We start from the raw sequence: 20,833 nt of genomic DNA on the forward strand, positions 1-20,833 counted from the left end.
ACAGCACGTTGTCTCATTACTAATGTTATAACAGTACGTTGTCTCATTACTAATGTTATAACAGTACGTTGTCTCATTACTAATGTTATAACAGTACGTTGTCTCATTACTAATGTTATAACAGCACGTTGTCTCATTACTAATGTTATAACAGTACGTTGTCTCATTACTAATGTTATAACAGTACGTTGTCTCATTACTAATGTTATAACAGTACGTTGTCTCATTACTAATGTCATCTCATTACTAATGTTAACAGTACGTTGTCTCATTACTAATGTTATAACAGTACGTTGTCTCATTACTAATGTTATAAAAGTACGTTGTCTCATTACTAATGTTATAATAGTACGTTGTCTCATTACTAATGTCATCTCATTACTAATGTTATAACAGCACGTTGTCTCATTACTAATGTTATAAAAGTACGTTGTCTCATTACTAATGTTATAATAGTACGTTGTCTCATTACTAATGTTATAATAGTACGTTGTCTCATTACTAATGTTATAACAGCACGTTGTCTCATTACTAATGTTATAACAGTACGTTGTCTCATTACTAATGTTATAACAGTACGTTGTCTCATTACTAATGTCATCTCATTACTAATGTTATAATAGTACGTTGTCTCATTACTAATGTTATAATAGTACGTTGTCTCATTACTAATGTCATCTCATTACTAATGTTATAACAGCACGTTGTCTCCTTACTAATGTTATAACAGTACGTTGTCTCATTACTAATGTTACAACAGTACGTTGTCTCATTACTAATGTTATAACAGCACGTTGTCTCATTACAAATATTATAACAGCACGTTGTCTCATTACTAATGTCATCTCATTACTAATGTTATAACAGTACGTTGTCTCATTACTAATGTCATAACAGCACGTTGTCTCATTACTAATGTCATCTCATTGCTAATGTTATAACAGTACGTTGTCTCATTACTAATGTTATAACAGCACGTTGTCTCATTACTAATGTTATAACAGTACGTTGTCTCATTACTAATGTTATAACAGTACGTTGTCTCATTACTAATGTCATCTCATTACTAATGTTATAACAGCACGTTGTCTCATTACTAATGTTATAACAGTACGTTGTCTCATTACTAATGTCATCTCATTACTAATGTTATAACAGTACGTTGTCTCATTACTAATGTCATCTCATTACTAATGTTATAACAGCACGTTGTCTCATTACTAATGTTATAACAGCACGTTGTCTCATTACTAATGTTATAACAGTACGTTGTCTCATTACTAATGTTTTAACAGTACGTTGTCTCATTACTAATGTCATCTCATTACTAATGTTATAACAGTACGTTGTCTCATTACTAATGTCATCTCATTACTAATGTTATAACAGTACGTTGTCTCATTACTAATGTCATCTCATTACTAATGTTATAACAGCACGTTGTCTCATTACTAATGTTATAACAGCACGTTGTCTCATTACTAATGTTATAACAGCACGTTGTCTCATTACTACTGTTATAACAGTACTTTGTCTCATTACTAATGTTATAACAGTACGTTGTCTCATTACTAATGTCATCTCATTACTAATGTTATAACAGTACGTTGTCTCATTACTAATGTCATCTCATTACTAATGTTATAACAGCACGTTGTCTCATTACTAATGTTATAACAGTACGTTGTCTCATTACTAATGTCATCTCATTACTAATGTTATAACAGTACATTGTCTCATTACTAATGTTATAACAGTACGTTGTCTCATTACTAATGTCATCTCATTACTAATGTTATAACAGTACGTTGTCTCATTACTAATGTTATAACAGTACGTTGTCTCATTACTAATGTCATCTCATTACTAATGTTATAACAGTACGTTGTCTCATTACTAATGTCATCTCATTACTAATGTTATAACAGCACGTTGTCTCATTACTAATGTTATAACAGTACGTTGTCTCATTACTAATGTCATCTCATTACTAATGTTATAACAGTACGTTGTCTCATTACTAATGTTATAACAGTACGTTGTCTCATTACTAATGTTATAACAGCACGTTGTCTCATTACTAATGTTATAACAGTACGTTGTCTCATTACTAATGTTATAACAGTACGTTGTCTCACTACTAATGTCATCTCATTACTAATGTTATAACAGTACGTTGTCTCATTACTAATGTCATCTCATTACTAATGTTATAACAGTACGTTGTCTCATTACTAATGTTATAACAGTACGTTGTCTCATTACTAATGTCATCTCATTACTAATGTTATAACAGTACGTTGTCTCATTACTAATGTTATAACAGTACGTTGTCTCACTACTAATGTCATCTCATTACTAATGTTATAACAGCACGTTGTCTCATTACTAATGTTATAACAGTACGTTGTCTCATTACTAATGTTATAACAGCACGTTGTCTCATTACTAATGTTATAACAGTACGTTGTCTCATTACTAATATTATAACAGTACGTTGTCTCATTACTAATGTTATAACAGTACGTTGTATCATTACTAATGTCATCTCCCCCTCTGGGACGTTGACTTTGTTCCAACTAAACGGTCTCTTTGTGGCAGAGCGTGCTCACCCCCTGGATATTGTGTGCTGGAGTTTGTATTGGTTTGGAACCACCAAGGCTCTTCCTAGAGCTTGTCGCCCGGCCAAACTGAGCAACCGGGGGAGAAGTGCTTTTGTCAGAGACATTACCAAGAACCCGATTTTCTCTCTCTCTCCCTCTCAGCAAGATTTGAAAGCCAATGCTAGTTTATGTTGTACAGACTGTGCTGTTGAACTCTGTGGAGCACGAATAAATATAAAACAGACAGAGATGCCAATGCTTCTACCAAATGTATTCCCATCTGTTTGTTCGAGGTGAAACCAACCGAGCAACAAGGGATTACTTTGGCTTTAGTATTTCACACTACAAGTACTGTGTGCTGCATCGTAAATGGTACCCTATTCCCTTTATAGTGCACTATTTTTGATCCTGGGGACTGGCCAAAAGTAGTGCACTATGAAGGGAATAGGTTAGCCATTTGTGATGTACAACAAGTATTGTGTAAACAGACTGTAGTGATTCTGCTTACCACACAAACCTGCCCATGGCAAAACCTCTACGTGCTCTACGTTAAATGCAGAGAGCTAGTAGGCTAATCTGTGTACCACTCCAAAAATGCCCCTGTTGATTACTCTGAGGTGGCTGAGAGTGGGCAACTTGGCACCCACAAGAAGCGTGGGTTGAGCAAGGAACACAGACTTGAGCAAGGAACTCAGCTGATTTGCCAGCTTATTTAAACCCCCGTTTAGCTTTGACCGACCAAAGAAGTTAGAGCCAGACGCCTTGCTGAGCCATCCTCCGCACAGCACAGACAATAGGGTAGAGGACCATCCCTGGGTTCAAATAGTATTTGAAATCTTTCAGATACATTGCGTGTGTACTTTAGCCTACCGGAGGGTCAGATGGGCGGGCTTTCAGACTTTTCTATTGGTTCCATTGCAACAGGCAATTTTATTAGGACTCCCATTGGCCAACGGCGGCAGCTAGTTGGCCAATGTGAGCACACATTACACCGGTTTTCAGGTCTCTGCACTGGTGAGTTTTAGAATTAATTTTAAGATTCTTCTATTGGTTTTTAAATCAATACACGATTGTGCACCCCAATACATGTCAGACATGCTTTTAAGTTATGTACACAGTAGGTCCCTCAGGTCCTCTGGCCTTTTAACTATCCCAAAGCCCGGGACCAAGAGACATGGAGAGACAGTGTAACGGCTGTCTAATGCCTCCTCCTCGGATGAGGAGGAGGAGTAAGGGTCGGACCAAAATGCAGCGTTGAATGTAGACATAATGAATTTATTTGACAAGACGAACACTGACACGAACTACACTTGATAATTGACAAAATAACAAACCAACGACGTAGACTGACCTGAACATAAGAACTTACATATAGACACGAAGAACGCACGAACAGGAAAGACTAGCCAAACGAATGAACAAACGAAACAGTCCCGTGTGGTGCAACGGACGCAGACACAGGAACACAATCACCCACAAACAAACAGTGAGAACAGCCTACCTTAATATGGTTCTCAATCAGAGGAAACGTCAAACACCTGCCTCTAATTGAGAACCATATCAGGCAACACATTTAACCCAACATAGAAACACATAACATAGAATGCCCACCCCCAACTCACGCCCTGACCAACTAAACACATACAAAAACAAGGAAAACAGGTCAGGAACGTGACAGACAGCCTTTAGTTACTATGCCCCCAGCCTCTGGAATAGCCTGCCAGAGACCCTGAGGGGGACCAAGAGGCATGGAGAGACAGCCTTATAACTATCCCAAAGCCCAGGACCAAGAGGCATGGAGAGACAGCCTTTAGTTATTATGCCCCCAGCCTCTGGAATAGCCTGCCAGAGACCCTGAGTGGGACCAAGAGGCATGGAGAGATAGTCTTTAGTTATTATGCCCCCAGCCTTTAGTTACTATGCCCCCAGCCTCTGGAATAGCCTGCCAGAGACCCTGAGGGGGACCAAGAGGCATGGAGAGACAGTCTTTAGTTACTATGCCCCCTGCCTTTAGTTACTATGCCCCCAGCCTTTAGTTACTATGCCCCCAGCCTTTAGTTACTATGCCCCCAGCCTTTAGTTACTATGCCCCCAGCCTCTGGAATAGCCTGCCAGAGACCCTGAGGGGGACCAAGAGGCATGGAGAGACAGTCTTTAGTTACTATGCCCCCAGCCTTTAGTTACTATGCCCCCAGCCTTTAGTTACTATGCCCCCAGCCTTTAGTTACTATGCCCCCAGCCTTTAGTTACTATGCCCCCAGCCTTTAGTTACTATGCCCCCAGCCTTTAGTTACTATGCCCCCAGCCTTTAGTTACTATGCCCCCAGTCTTTAGTTACTATGCCCCCAGCCTTTAGTTACTATGCCCCCAGCCTTTAGTTACTATGCCCCCAGCCTTTAGTTACTATGCCCCCAGCCTTTAGTTACTATGCCCCCAGCCTTTAGTTACTATGCCCCCAGCCTTTAGTTACTATGCCCCCAGCCTTTAGTTACTATGCCCCCAGCCTTTAGTTACTATGCCCCCAGCCTTTAGTTACTATGCCCCCAGTCTTTAGTTACTATGCCCCCAGCCTTTAGTTACTATGCCCCCAGCCTTTAGTTACTATGCCCCCAGCCTTTAGTTACTATGCCCCCAGCCTTTAGTTACTATGCCCCCAGCCTTTAGTTACTATGCCCCCAGCCTTTAGTTACTATGCCCCCAGCCTTTAGTTACTATGCCCCCAGCCTGCCAGAGAACCTGAGGGGGGCTGAAACTGTGGACATATTTAAAAGAGATCTTAAAACACATATTTTTAGCTTTGCTTGCGTGGTTTTTAGTTGTTCAGTTCGTGTCATTATTTTGTTTTTTATCTTATGTTTGTTTAATATTTCAGCTTTTATTTTCATAGTTTTTTTTATTTGTTTTTTTTTTCTCCTTTGAAGCACATTGTGTTGCATTTCATGATTGAAATGTGCTGTATAAAGCTTGATTTGATTTGATTCATCGAGGTTGTAAATACAAGGTTTCTCATTTATTGATGGACAACCATTTTTTTGTCCACCTCTCCCACACTAACGTTACAAAATTCGAAATGACAATGTTTTTTCTTTCATTATTAGGTATTTTCCGCATGAATATGAAGGATCACAGTTTGTTGTTGACCATTCATGCCATAGTTGGCCCACTTTACAGATTAAATAGTCATTAAAATAATTGGCAAAATCAAAAGGTTTTGTAATGACGGAACCATCTGATTCAATGACAGATGGAGTTGAATTCATGTTTCTGCCTATAATTTCATTTTAAATACTCCAAAGATTTTCCATCGTACTTTGTATCATTTATCTTAGTTTCAAAATACACTTTCTTCTTTATTTTGGTTGAGTTTATTCACATAATTGTATAATTTACACTAAGTTAGTTCAGTCAGCTGTGCAACGAGACTAATTAGCCACTCCTGTTGCTTCATCTCTCCCAACCATAATTTGTTTTTAAATTCCGCATCGATCAACGGAGCCTTAACAGTATTAACATTCGACGTCTTAATACGTGCTGATCAATACATTGAAACAAGTCATGAAATGCAGATGCCGTTTGTACCCGGGTCTGTACAACACAGCTCAGGAAACAGGGTGGAGGAGAGAGCCAAAGAGGCATGCAGCCCGGAGGAGAAGCTTCCTCTGGCAACACATTTAACATGCAGGAAAGGTGAAACCAACTCCACCCGCCTGTCTGCTAGTCCACCCGTCTGTCTGCTAGTCCACCCGTCTGTCTGCTAGTCCACCCGACTGTCTGCTAGTCCACCCGCCTGCCTGCTAGTCCACCCGTCTGTCTGCTAGTCCACCCGTCTGTCTGCTAGTCCACCCGCCTGCCTGCTAGTCCACACGCCTGCCTGCTAGTCCACCCGACTGTCTGCTAGTCCACACGCCTGCCTGCTAGTCCACACGCCTGCCTGCTAGTCCACCCGCCTGCCTGCTAGTCTACCCGCCTGCCTGCTAGTCCACCCGCCTGCCTGCTAGTCTACCCGCCTGCCTGCTAGTCTACCCGCCTGCCTGCTAGTCCACCCGCCTGCCTGCTAGTCTACCCGCCTGCCTGCTAGTCCACCCGCCTGCCTGCTAGTCCACCCGTCTGCCTGCTAGTCCACCCGTCTGTCTGCTAGTCCACCCGTCTGTCTGCTAGTCCACCCGTCTGTCTGCTAGTCCACCCGTCTGTCTGCTAGTCCACCCGTCTGTCTGCTAGTCCACCCGTCTGTCTGCTAGTCCACCCGTCTGCCTGCTAGTCCACCCGCCTGCCGGCTAGTCCACCCGCCTGTCTGCTAGTCCACCCGCCTGCCTGCTAGTCCACCCGCCTGCCTGCTAGTCCACCCGTCTGCCTGCTAGTCCACCCGTCTGCCTGCTAGTCCACCCGTCTGTCTGCTAGTCCACCCGTCTGCCTGCTAGTCCACCCGTCTGCCTGCTAGTCCACCCGTCTGTCTGCTAGTCCACCCGTCTGTCTGCTAGTCCACCCGTCTGTCTGCTAGTCCACCCGCCTGTCTGCTAGTCCACCCGCCTGCCTGCTAGTCCACCCGCCTGCCTGCTAGTCCACCCGCCTGCCTGCTAGTCCACCCGTCTGTCTGCTAGTCCACCCGCCTGCCTGCTAGTCCACCCGCCTGCCTGCTAGTCCACCCGTCTGCCTGCTAGTCCACCCGTCTGTCTGCTAGTCTACCCGTCTGCCTGCTAGTCCACCCGCCTGCCTGCTAGTCCACCCGCCTGCCTGCTAGTCCACCCGTCTGTCTGCTAGTCCACCCGTCTGTCTGCTAGTCCACCCGTCTGCCTGCTAGTCCACCCGCCTGTCTGCTAGTCCACCCGCCTGCCTGCTAGTCCACCCGTCTGCCTGCTAGTCCACCCGTCTGTCTGCTAGTCCACCCGTCTGTCTGCTAGTCCATCCGTCTGTCTGCTAGTCCACCCGCCTGTCTGCTAGTCTACCCGCCTGTCTGCTAGTCCACCCGCCTGCCTGATAGTCCACCCGCCTGCCTGATAGTCCACCCGCCTGTCTGCTAGTCCACCCGCCTGTCTGCTAGTCCACCCGTCTGTCTGCTAGTCCACCCGCCTGTCTGCTAGTCCACCCGCCTGCCTGCTAGTCCACCCGCCTGCCTGATAGTCCACCCGTCTGTCTGCTAGTCCACCCGCCTGTCTGCTAGTCCACCCGCCTGCCTGATAGTCCACCCGCCTGCCTGATAGTCCACCCGCCTGTCTGCTAGTCCACCCGTCTGTCTGCTAGTCCACCCGCCTGTCTGCTAGTCCACCCGCCTGTCTGCTAGTCCACCCGTCTGTCTGCTAGTCCACCCGCCTGTCTGCTAGTCCACCCGCCTGTCTGCTAGTCCACCCGCCTGTCTGCTAGTCCACCCGCCTGCCTGCTAGTCCACCCGCCTGCCTGCTAGTCCACCCGTCTGCCTGATAGTCCACCCGCCTGTCTGCTAGTCCACCCGCCTGTCTGCTAGTCTACCCGCCTGTCTGCTAGTCTACCCGCCTGTCTGCTAGTCCACCCGCCTGCCTGATAGTCCACCCGCCTGTCTGCTAGTCCACCCGCCTGTCTGCTAGTCCACCCGTCTGTCTGCTAGTCCACCCGCCTGTCTGCTAGTCCACCCGCCTGTCTGCTAGTCTACCCGCCTCGACTACCACGACTAGAGAGAGACGCAGAGAATACAGCAAAGAGCTGTCTGTTTTTATGAGTAAGTCCATGTTTAAGTGATTCAGCACGGTCACCACTGCGTTTTCTCTACTTCCACTCACGCTACATGCCCTGACGGCAGCTACAACGAATGAGACCCGATAAGTGTTTATTATTAGCGGCTGAGTGGGTGGTCACAGGAACTGAATGACTTGAGATGATTGCTGCCGGTTAGATTGAGGTCTGGGGGCGGGATCTGAACCCAGCCCCCCCCCCCCCCCCCCCCCCCTCCACGGGGGCATTTCCTCTTGAGCTGAGGGGGGGGGGGGGGGGGGGGGGGACGACAGCGCTGGTCTGACATCACAACCATGAATAAACCTGTTTCCCTAACTGATGAGTGGTAACAAGGCTTTAATAAGTTGTCTCATAACATGGGGGGTGGAGTAGTGGAGCCTGTTGGGGACAAACTGAGCCAAGAGAAGCTAGAGACAAGTTGGTCATCATGGCAACTGACAGCCATCAGTCTATCTATTCAACATAACCTTTCATGGAATTATATTTATTTCATTTTGGGCTATTTTACAACACTCTTCACTATGGAAATGACCAAATTACTTAGTCATCATCTGCAGAGAGAGGGAGAATGAGAGACAGAATGAGACAGACAGAATGAGAGACAGAGACAGAGAGAGAATGAAAGACAGAGGGAATGAGACACAGACAGAATGAAAGACAGAGACAGATGCAGAGAGAGAGAGAGAGAGAGAGAGAATGAGAGATAGAGACACATAGAGAGAGACAGAGACACAGAGAGAGAGACAGAGACACAGAGAGAGAGACAGAGAGAGAGACAGAGACACAGAGACAGAGACAGAATGAGAGACAGAGACAGAGAGAGAGAGAAAGAGAGAGAAAGACAGAGAGAGAGAGACAGAGACACAGAGAGAGAGACAGAGAGAGAGACACAGAGAGAGACAGAGACAGACAGACAGAGACAGAGAGAGACAGAGAGAGAGACAGAGACACAGAGAGAGAGACAGAATGAGAGACAGAGAGAGAGAGAAAGAGAGAGACAGAGACAGACAGAGACAGACAGAGAGAGACAGAGACAGAGACAGAGACAGAGACAGAGACAGAGACAGAGAGAGAGAGACAGAGAAGCCTACAGTGGAAGTGACTACAGCTACACAAGTTCTCACCGACAGACGCTGGCAGCCTGGGTGTGTCTCATGCAATACACAGAATTCTTAATTTCTCTCTTTTAAACCAAGCACAGCGCTTGACACAATAACACCACCACATGTATAAAACAACTGTAGCATACATAGCAATTATTAGGTTTTAATAATATTCTAAATTATTATCAAACTGGACAGCAAAAAAACTAAATGTTTCGCCCCTGCTTTGCATAAAGTGTAATCATAAAACAATAAATATCCCAAACAATGAAATGCATTGACTGACATCATAAACATTTTATAATGAACATTGTAAACTGATCTCTGGACTATTTGTGACCGACATAACCAAAAACAAGCTTGTCATTTTCCTATAGAAAATGTAGTCAATTCTCCATCATGTTAAAGGCTACTAAGTGAAACACGTAGGCTTTATAGAGGTCAGTGAACTTCACTTAGCCTGTGAACACCCAGCAGGGAATATCATACACAAACAGAAGATAACTTCTCCCAAAGCTTCTGAATTACTTACCGCTTTGCTCCCCCAGAAAGACCAGTTTGAATTTTCTTAAGGGGTTCCCAAAGTCACTACCCACAGACATGTTTTAAAGGGGGGGGGAGTGAATTTCTAAACGAGTCGGTTAATTAAATGCTCTTTCCCAGTGGTCCTGGTTTGTGGTGGTGCTGATGATGTTGGGATGTGACACTGAACAGCGACGCCTTTAATCCGTTCAACCTGCTCTCTCTTCCTCTTCCTCTTCCTCAGTGAGCGCTGCTGCACTGTGGACGCTGCTGTTAGGTTTTTTTTTTTTTTTTTAAATGCCGATCTGCGCCTGCGCGGTCTCTCCTCCTCCTCGCTCTCTGTCTGCCGCCCCCTCCTTTCTGCCACTGACGCATGACGTCATGCGAAACGGGGAATGAGGAAAACCTTTCGTGGTCCTATTGTGCGCGACATCTTCGATTATTCGTTCCATTAAGCCTACTGTGTTTCTACCCCTTTCTCTAACTGTATTTACTCTCATGATGTCCTGTATACACAGATAGACAAACACACAGAGAGAGAGACAAACACACAGAGAGAGAGACAAACACAGAGAGAGAGAGAGAAACACACAGAGAGAGAGAGAGAGAAACACACAGAGAGAGAGAGAGAGAGAGAGAAACACACAGAGAGAGAGAGAGAGAGAGAGAGAGAGAGAGAGAGAGAGAGAGAGAGAGAGAGAGAGAGAGAGAGAGAGAGAGAGAGAGAGAGAGAGAGAGAGAGACAAACACACAGAGAGAGAGAGAGACAAACACACACACAGAGAGAGATACTCATTCTCTCCCCACACTCTCTTAACTTTTCCACCACAATGTGGTAACAATTGTACAATATAAAACAAACAATTTATTATTTACATAAATCACATTCATTTGGTGTTGCATATAAGGCACATAAGTGAAAATAATCTAAACTTAGCATAATATTGTATTATAAATCTATTTCAACAAGAGAACAGTAATTTAAACAGTGTAATTGATATGTGATGCATAGCATATTATTGTGATTAAAGCGGATGTCATATGTTTATCATATGATTATAAAGTTACCATTCGTTGTATAAAACTCTATATAAATGCTCACTAAATGCCTCTGCGTAAGAGACAAACATCTATAACTAATACAGATATTAAGTTAGCTTGAAACCTGAATGGACAACATCCCTGGGTTAACAGCAAGTATACAGTTGATATACAAGTATACAGTTGATATACTAGTATACAGTTGATATACAAGTATACAGTTGATATACAAGTATACAGTTGATATACTAGTATACAGTTGATATACTAGTATACAGTTGATATACTAGTATACAGTTGATATACAAGTATACAGTTGATATACAAGTATACAGTTGATATACAAGTATACAGTTGATATACAAGTATACAGTTGATACACAAGTATACAGTTGATATACTAGTATACAGTTGATATACTAGTATACAGCACAGTACACTCCGTTGAAAAGCACAGTGGGAAAAATATATTAAGATAACCAGCTAAGCCCACTGGGGGGAGGTTGTGAGACGCTTATATAGGAATAGGGCTGGCTGCTCAGAGTTGAGTCATAGTAGTCCCTCCGTTGTATTCAGACCCTGCATTAGCAGACCCTGCATTAGCAGACCCTGCATTAGCAGACCAGTTGAAAGGCACAGTGTACCTCAGAGGCAGGTGAGTCTCTTCTCTCCTGTGAGACAGGTTAGATTGTAGTAAGGTGGTGGATTGGATAGCACGGTGCGATGACAGAGAGGTTTAAAAGTGGTCCTCGGTGGCCAGTCTCTATCGTGTGAGACGGGAAAGGGAGGAAGGAGTTAAGGAGCCAGGCGGTCAGACGTATCCCAGATCACAGTGGTCCGTCAGGCCGTTTCCCCAGGTTGTACTCCCTGGTCCTCTGGACCTTCCATCCAACCAGCCCAAGCAGGAAGATCCCCATCATCTTGAAGCCCACCTGCAGACCCAGGTACCTGCAGAGAAACATCAATCATTCACTGAATCAACCAGCAAAATCAATACAGTTCATCAATACAGTCAATCGATACAGTCAATCGATACAGGTCATCAATACAGTCAATCAATACAGGTCATCAATACAGGTCCACCAATACAGTCCACCAATACAGTCCATCAATACAGTCCACCAATACAGTCCATCAATACAGCCCATCAATACAGTCAATCAATCATTATCACTTGTATAAACGAGGCATACCAATAGTAGTACGAGACCTTTTTCCTTACCTGTTTCTCAGGATGTTATTGTCATAGTAACCACAGCCCAGCCGGTTGCCACAGATACGTTTCCACCAGATACAGGAGCTGTCGATGGTCATGCCGAACAGGGCTGGGGCCGGTAACCAGGCTAGAATAGAAAAGCACAGGATTAGAGAATATAAACTGAACAAAAATATAAAAACGCAAAAGTAAAGTAAAGTGTTGATCCCATGTTTTATGAGCTGAAATATAAAAGATCCCAGAAGATTTCCAGACGCACAAAAATATTATTTCTCTCAAAGTTTGTGCACACATTTGTTTACATCCCTGTTAGTGAGCATTTCTCCTCTGCCAAGATAATCCATCTACCTGACAGGTGTGGCATATCAAGAAGCTGATTAAACAGCATGATCATTACACAGGTGCACCTTGTGCTTGGGACAATAAAAGGCCACTTTAAAAGGCCACAGATGTCTCCAGTATTGAGGGAGGGTGCAATTGGCATGCTGACTGCAAGGATGTCCACCAGAGCTGTTGCCAGATAATTGAATGTTAATTTCTCTACCATAAGCCGCCTCCTCCAACGTCCTTTTAGAGAATTTGGCAGTACATCCAACCGGCCTCACAACCACAGACCACGTGTAACCAGGCCAGTAAAAGGCCAGGGAAAGGCCAGGAAAAGGCCAGGAAAAGGCCAGTAAAAGGCCAGTAAAAGGCCAGGAAAAGGCCAGGAAAAGGCCAGGAAAAGGCCAGGAAAAGGCCAGGAAAAGGCCAGGAAAAGGCCAGGAAAAGGCCAGGAAAAGGCCAGGAAAAGGCCAGGAAAAGGCCAGGAAAAGGCCAGGAAAAAGCCAGGAAAAGGCCAGGAAAAGGGACTTGCTACAACATATTCAGTACAACTTAATTATACCCCTTTAAGTAGCAAGATCTTAATATGAACCATGTACAATTATGAACAACAGGCTGTTGGAGCACAAGCATTTCACTACACCCGCAATAACATCTTCTAAATATGTGTACGTGACCAATACAATGTTATTTGATAAGCTACGAACAACGAACCCAATTGCAATTTATCGATGGCAATTTGAATGCACAGAGATACCGTGACGAGATCCTGAAGCTCCATTGTCCTGTCATTCATCCACCGCCATCACCTCATGTTTCAGCATGATAATGCACGGCCCCATGTCGCAAGGATCTGTACACAGTTCCTGGAAGCTGAAAATGTCCCAGTTCTTCCATGGCCTGCATACTCACTAGACATGTCACCACCCATTGAGCATGTTTGGGATGCTCTGGATTGACGTGTACGACAGCGTGTTCCAGTTCCCACCAATATCCAGGAACTTCACACAGCCATTGAAGAGGAGTGGGACAACATTCCACAGGCCACAATCAACAGCCTGATCAACTCTATGTGAAGGAGATGTGTCACGCTGCATGAGGCAAATGGTGGCAACACCAGATACTGACTGGTTTTCTGATCCACACCCCTACCTGTTTTAAAAGGTATCTGTGACCAACAGATGCATATCTGTATTCCCAGTCATGTGAAATCCATAGATTAGGACCTAATGAATTTATTTATATTGACTTGATTTTCTTATATGAACTGTAACTCAGTAAAATCTTAGAAATTGTTGCATGTTGCATTTATATTTGTGTTCAGTGTGTATAATAATACTATATACAGGAGCTGTGGATGGCCAAGCTGAACAGGAGCTGGTTGCTATAACAACTGTCAACATTGACCTTTTGTTCGTAGAGAAAGGAGAGGATCAAACATCAATCAATCAAGTTTATTTTATAAAGCCCTTCGTACATCAGCTGATATCTCAAAGTGCTGTACAGAAACCCAGCCTAAAACCCCAAACAGCAAGCAATGCAGGTGTAGAAGCACGGTGGCTAGGAAAAACTCCCTAGAAAGGCCAAAACCTAGGAAGAAACCTAGAGAGGAACCAGGCTATGAGGGGTGGCCAGTCCTCTTCTGGCTGTGCCGGGTGGAGATTATAACAGAACATGGCCAAGATGTTCAAAATGTTCATAAATGACAAGCATGGTCAAATAATAATCAGGAATAAATGTCAGTTGGCTTTTCATAGCCGATAATTAAGAATTGAAATCGGCAGGTCTTGGACAGGTAGGGGTTCCATAACCGCAGGAAGAACAGTTGAAACTGGGACAGCAGCAAGGCCAGGTGGACTGGGGACAGCAACATCAATCACAACTCTTATTTAAAACACTTTCGCAGCAGAAAGATACGGGATTCTCAGTATGATTCAAATCAGTCGTCGTCCACTAGAGGGCACTCTAACACTACATTGATGTTATTATCATTATATTGAATTGTGTGTTGTATTTATTTAAACAACATCTGTCTTTATGAAGAAACGTACCAAGCACTCTCAAGAGCAGAAACTGGACTCCTATGGCAAAGGATTTCTCTTCGTGGGGAACAGTTCTGAAACAATTCAAGCGAAGAAACAGTTTATTTACAGCGTCGCGCTGAATAGGCCTGCTGTCTATGGACTCATCAGAAGTATTCAAAATCACATTTAATTACATTAAACTATATACCAGTGCACTTTGAAAGTATTTAGATTCCTTGACTCTTTCCACATTTTGTTACGTTACACAGCCTTATTTTAAAATGAATTAAATCGTTTTTTTCCTCTCATCAATCTACACAATAATGACGAAGCAAAAACAGGTTTTTAGAAATCTCCAAATTATATATATAAAAAGGAAATATCATATTTATTCAGACCCATTATTCAGTACTTTGTTGAAGACCTTTGGCAGTGATTACAGCCTCGAGTCTTCTTGGGTATGACACTACAAGCTTGGCACACCTGTATTTGGGGAGTTTCTCCCATTCTTCTCTGCAGATCCTCTCAAGCTCTGTCAGGTTGGATGGGGAGCGTCGCTGCACAGCTATTTTCAGGTCTCTCCAGAGATGTTTCGATTGGGTTCAAGTCCGGCCTCTGGCTGGGCCACTTAAGGACATTCAGAGAATTTTCCTGAAGCCACTCCTGCTATGTCTTGGCTGTGTGCTTAGGGTTGTTGTCCTGTTGGAAGGTGAAGTTCTGAGCACTCTGGAGTAGGTTTTCATCAAGGACTTTGCTCTGTTCATCTTTCCCTTGAGCTGAAGTCCCTGTGGCCTAAAAACATCCCCACAGCATGATGCTGCCACCACCATGCTTCACTGTAGGGATGGTGCCAGGTTTCCTCCAGACGTGACGCTTGGCATTCAGGCCAAAGAGTTCAATCTTGGTTTCACCAGATCAGAGAAACCTGTTTCTCATTGTCTGAGAGTCTTTAGGTGCCTTTTGGTAAACTCCAAGTGGGCTGTCATATGCCATTTACTGAGGAGTGGCTTCCATCTGGCCACTGTACCATAAAGGCCTGATTGGTGGAGGGTTGCAGAGATGGTTGTCTTTCTGGAAGGTTCTCCCATCTCCACAGAGGAACTCTGGAGCTCTGTCAGAGTGACCATCGGGTTCCTGGTCACCTCCCTGACCAAGGCCCTTCTCCCCCAAATGCTGAGTTTGGCCGAATGGCCAACTCTAGGAATAGTCTTGGGGGTTCCAAACCTTTTGTCGAGGCCACTGTGTTCTTGGGGACCTTCAATGCTGCAGACATTTTTTGGTACCCATCCCCAGATCTGTGCCTCGACACAATCCTGTCTCGGAGCTCTACGGACAATTCCTTTAACCTTATGGCTTGGTTGTTGCTCTGACATGCACTGTCAACTGTGGGACATTTATATAGACAGGTGTGTGCCTTTCCAAATCATGTCCAATCAATTGAATTTACCACAGGTGGACTCCAATGAAGTTGTATATACTTCTCAAGTTTAATCAATGTAAACAAGATGCACATGAGCTAAATTTTGATTCTCATAGCAAAGGGTCTGAATACATAAATAAATAAGGTTTTTCAGTTTTTAAATTTTTTAATAAATGGGCAAACATTCTAAAAACCGGTTTTCGCTTTGTCATTATGGGGTATTGTGATGTCATTATGGGGTATTGTGATGTCATTATGGGGTATTGTGATGTCATTATGGGGTATTGTGATGTAGATTGATGAGACTTTTTTAAACATTTAATACATTCTAGAATAAGGCTGTAACGTAACAAAATGAAGATCAAGTCAAGGGGTCTGAAAACTTTCCAAATGCACTTGTATATGTTTTTTTATCTGAGGTCCATCATATAGACGGGGCTGTGTGTTAGAGAGAGAGGTTACCTGAATCACTGAAGCTGGAGACTCATATCCCCCTCACTAACTTTAAGCATCAGCTGTCAGAGCAGCTTACCGATCATTGCACCTGTACATAGCCCATCTGTAAATAGCCCACCCAACTACCTCATCCCCATATTATTATTATTATTGCTCCTTTGCACCCCAGTATCTCTACTTGCACATCATCTTCTGCACATCTATCACTCCAGTGTTTAATTGCTAAATTGTAATTATTTCGTCACTATGGCCTATTTATTGCCTTACCTCCCTAATCTTACAACATTTGCACTCACTGTATATAGATTTTTCTAATGTGTTATTGACTGTACGTTTGTTTATCCCATGTGTAACTTTGTGTTGTTTTTGTCACACTGCTTTGCTTTATCTTGGCCAGGTCGCAGTTGTAAATGAGAACTTGTTCTCAACTAGCCTACCTGGTTAATTTAAAGTGAAATAAAAAATATAAAAAATAAACCTGAGGACCATCATATAGATGGGGTTTTATTTATTTATTTTTATTTTTATTTTACCGTTATTTTACCAGGTAAGTTGACTGAGAACACGTTCTCATTTGCAGCAACGACCTGGGGAATAGTTACAGGGGAGAGGAGGGGGATGAATGAGCCAATTGTAAACTGGGGATTATTAGGTGACCATGATGGTTTGAGGGCCAGGTAGTGTGTTAGGGAGAGAGTGGTTACCTGAGGACCATCATATAGATAGGATTGTGTGTTAGGGAGGCGATCATCGCGGCCAGAGAGATGAGGAACATGACAGGAAGCAGGAAGTGAGGACATTGGTTGGGGCAGGGGCCGGGGCGAGCAGTACCCCCACCGCTACCCTGGCTGTGAGCTGTACAGATACAGTCTGTGTACTCCTAAAGCAGGAGAACGAAGAAGACACCGGTATCATTATATAAAAGATAGACTATACATGTAATACATTATAAAAGAAAATGGACAGATCCATGTTTTTTTTGTTAAGACAATGGCAAAATGGTGAATGATTAATATCCTATATTGACTTGAACGTCCTGTATACTTTCCTCAATTAGTATTTACAACATGAGCTAGTGTTACCGCTTGGTCTATCTCATTTACGCCAGTCTTTAACATAATGGCCATGCATTCGATTTATTGCCTACCTCATGCCTTTTGCACACATTGTATATAGATTCTCTTTTTCCTACCATGTTATTGACTTGTTTATTGTTTACTCCATGTGTAACTCTGTGTTGTTGTCTGTTCACACTGCTATGCTTTATCTTGGCCAGGTCTCAGTTGTAAATTAGAACTTGTTCTCAACGTCGCTCTGGATAAGAGCGTCTGCTAAATGACTTAAATGTAAATGTAAATGTAACTAGCCTACCTGGTTAAATAAAGGTGAAATAAAAAAATAAAATAAAAAAATGGGGGGGTTAACCATTTTAACTATGTCAATATGACTACAACCCTATTAGCCTGCTAAACAGTCATCCTGGTAATGGATGACTTACTGACTGACACTAAAAACACTTCCCCTGTGTCCCAGAGCTGATTACCCTCTGATTAGCCTAGTGGTTAGAGTGGAGGGGCGGCAGGTAGCCTAGTGGTTAGAGCGTTGTACTAGTAACCGAAAGGTTGCAAGATCGAATCCCCGAGCTGACAAGGTACAAATCTGTCATTCTGCCCCCTGAACAAGGCAGTTAACCCACTTTTCCCTGGTAGGCCGTCATTGAAAATAAGAATTTGTTCTTAACTGACTTGCCTAGTTAAATAAAGGTAACATGTAAAAAAGTGATGGATGGGACTGGCCCATTGATTGTGAATCATCCATATTGTGTAGCTGTACTGTAGGTAGAGACTGTAGTACTAGGTCTGCCTGGCTGCCCTATTGACCTATAACAGATTTGGTTTTACTCTTCGTTCAATTATACCATTCGCTACTGCATTCCTAACTTCCCAGAACGCACCAGAACCCTGAATCTGTTGTTGGGGTCTTTGGTGTACTCTTTGCAGCCTGCGTGGCAGGGTGACAGGTACTCGATGTCGTCAGCTCCACACACTGGGTTGAAGGCGTTAACAGGACAGGAGCAGTTGGAATAACAATTGGCCAGAGACCTGATGAGAAGAGAGAAGATGATGTTTCAAGAATGATGTTGGTATCACAATAGACTTATACCATTTTTTACACTATTTTGCCCGAAATGTATTGTGCTTGCTCGGACATTGTCTTTTCACACTGTCCTTTCTAGCAGGGTTTAGCAGCTACGGGGAATTCATAACAAGCTCAGTACAAGTCCACTCTACTAGGCTCAGCTCAGTACAACTCCACTCTACTAGGCTCAGCTCAGTACAACTCCACTCTACTAGGCTCAGCTCAGCTCAGTACAAATCCACTCTACTAGGCTCAGCTCAGCTCAGTACAACTCCACTCTACTAGGCTCAGCTCAGTACAACTCCACTCTACTAGGCTCAGCTCAGTACAACTCCACTCTACTAGGCTCAGCTCAGTACAACTCCACTCTACTAGGCTCAGCTCAGCTCAGTACAACTCCACTCTACTAGGCTCAGCTCAGTACAACTCCACTCTACTAGGCTCAGCTCAGCTCAGAACAACTCCACTCTACTAGACTCAGCTCAGTACAACTCCACTCTGCTAGGCTCAGCTCAGTACAACTCCACTCTACTAGACTCAGCTCAGTACAACTCCACTCTACTAGGCTCAGCTCAGTACAACTCCACTCTACTAGGCTCAGCTCAGCTCAGTACAACTCCACTCTACTAGGCTCAGCTCAGCTCAGTACAACTCCACTCTACTAGGCTCAGCTCAGCTCAGTACAACTCCACTCTACTAGGCTCAGCTCAGCTCAGTACAAATCCACTCTACTAGGCTCAGCTCAGTACAACTCCACTCTACTAGGCTCAGCTCAGCTCAGTACAACTCCACTCTACTAGGCTCAGCTCAGCTCAGTACAAATCCACTCTGCTAGGCTCAGCTCAGCTCAGTACAACTCCACTCTACTAGGCTCAGCTCAGTACAACTCCACTCTACTAGGCTCAGCTCAGTACAACTCCACTCTACTAGGCTCAGCTCAGCTCAGTACAAATCCACTCTGCTAGGCTCAGCTCAGCTCAGTACAACTCCACTCTACTAGGCTCAGCTCAGTACAACTCCACTCTACTAGGCTCAGTACAACTCCACTCTACTAGGCTCAGCTCAGCTCAGTACAACTCCACTCTACTAGGCTCAGCTCAGTACAACTCCACTCTACTAGACTCAGCTCAGTACAACTCCACTCTACTAGGCTCAGCTCAGCTCAGTACAAATCCACTCTGCTAGGCTCAGCTCAGTACAACTCCACTCTACTAGGCTCAGCTCAGTACAACTCCACTCTACTAGGCTCAGCTCAGTACAACTCCACTCTACTAGGCTCAGCTCAGTACAACTCCACTCTACTAGGCTCAGCTCAGTACAACTCCACTCTACTAGGCTCAGCTCAGTACAACTCCACTCTACTAGGCTCAGCTCAGCTCAGCACAACTCCACTCTACTAGGCTCAGCTCAGTACAACTCCACTCTACTAGGCTCAGCTCAGCTCAGTAGTGTGAAAAGGGCATTCTTGTTTACTTCAGGGTTTTGGGATCACGATAGACGTTTGGCTGGAGGTAAGTTCATCAGTAGAGCTCAGTGCCGAAAAACCACATGACAGAAGACGACAGAGATTTGAGGTTATGGGATGAAGACCAGGGTTCCTGTTTATGTTACACGTTGTTCATTAGCCTCTGTTTGCTATTGTACTGCAGTAACAACATTCTCGTTGTTTTGGGTTCACCCGTGGCACAGCGCCAAACAATACTTTTGTCTTTATCTTCACAAAAATGCTCGGTCTTATCCCATGAAGTTGCTTGTCTATTTTTCAGTCTGTTGGTAGTGTCTGAAAAAAAGGTACTGTACGTTTGTTATTCTCCCTATTATGACCTCATCATTATGTAACGGATGAACGTGTGTTTCACCAGGCACGTTATTTATCCAACGAATTAAAACGCTGCAGACTGTACATCTCTGTTTTGCGTCTGTAGTGATAGGTGACAACTCCATGGCGTTTGGCTTTGGGCAAGACTGTTTGAAGAATCTTAAACTCCAGTCCTCATGGCTTCCCAATAACTCACATGTCATTAAAAAAACAACCGCTGACAAACTACAGACAGTAACACAACATCCCCAGATACAGTTAGCTGACAAACTACAGACAGTAACACAACATCCCCAGATACAGTTAGCTGACAAACTACAGACACACAACATCCCCAGATACAGTTAGCTGACAAACTACAGACAGTAACACAACATCCCCATATAGGGTTAGCTGACAAACTACAGACAGTAACACAACATCCCCAGATACGGTTAGCTGACAAACTACAGACAGTAACACA

At 43.9% G+C, this 20,833-nt stretch overlaps 2 protein-coding genes across 4 annotated transcripts in view; both read right to left on the reverse strand.

Moving 5' to 3' along the window:
* The window catches only part of LOC129867628 (ras-related protein Rab-6B-like), a 169,198-nt gene extending 158,979 nt beyond the window's left edge, over positions 1–10,219 (reverse strand). The window contains exon 1 of one of the 2 annotated variants that reach the window (XM_055941150.1): positions 9,942–10,219. In XM_055941150.1, coding sequence (XP_055797125.1) covers positions 9,942–10,011 — 70 coding nt within the window. In that variant the 5' untranslated portion in view covers positions 10,012–10,219. The remainder of the gene's footprint in view (positions 1–9,941) is intronic. The other variant, XM_055941151.1, reaches the window with a different exon arrangement.
* Positions 10,220–10,773: 554 nt separating this feature from the next.
* The window catches only part of LOC129867630 (solute carrier organic anion transporter family member 2A1-like), a 75,795-nt gene continuing 65,735 nt past the window's right edge, over positions 10,774–20,833 (reverse strand). Inside the window, exons 10-14 of one of the 2 annotated variants that reach the window (XM_055941152.1) lie at positions 18,367–18,514; positions 17,117–17,292; positions 14,564–14,628; positions 12,195–12,315; positions 10,774–11,920 (exon numbers count right to left, since the gene is read on the reverse strand). In XM_055941152.1, the coding sequence (XP_055797127.1) occupies positions 11,800–11,920; positions 12,195–12,315; positions 14,564–14,628; positions 17,117–17,292; positions 18,367–18,514 (631 nt within the window). In that variant the 3' untranslated portion in view covers positions 10,774–11,799. The remainder of the gene's footprint in view (positions 11,921–12,194; positions 12,316–14,563; positions 14,629–17,116; positions 17,293–18,366; positions 18,515–20,833) is intronic. The other variant, XM_055941153.1, reaches the window with a different exon arrangement.

This window comes from Salvelinus fontinalis, chromosome 12, assembly GCF_029448725.1.
Source record: "Salvelinus fontinalis isolate EN_2023a chromosome 12, ASM2944872v1, whole genome shotgun sequence".
Lineage (NCBI taxonomy): Eukaryota > Metazoa > Chordata > Actinopteri > Salmoniformes > Salmonidae > Salvelinus > Salvelinus fontinalis.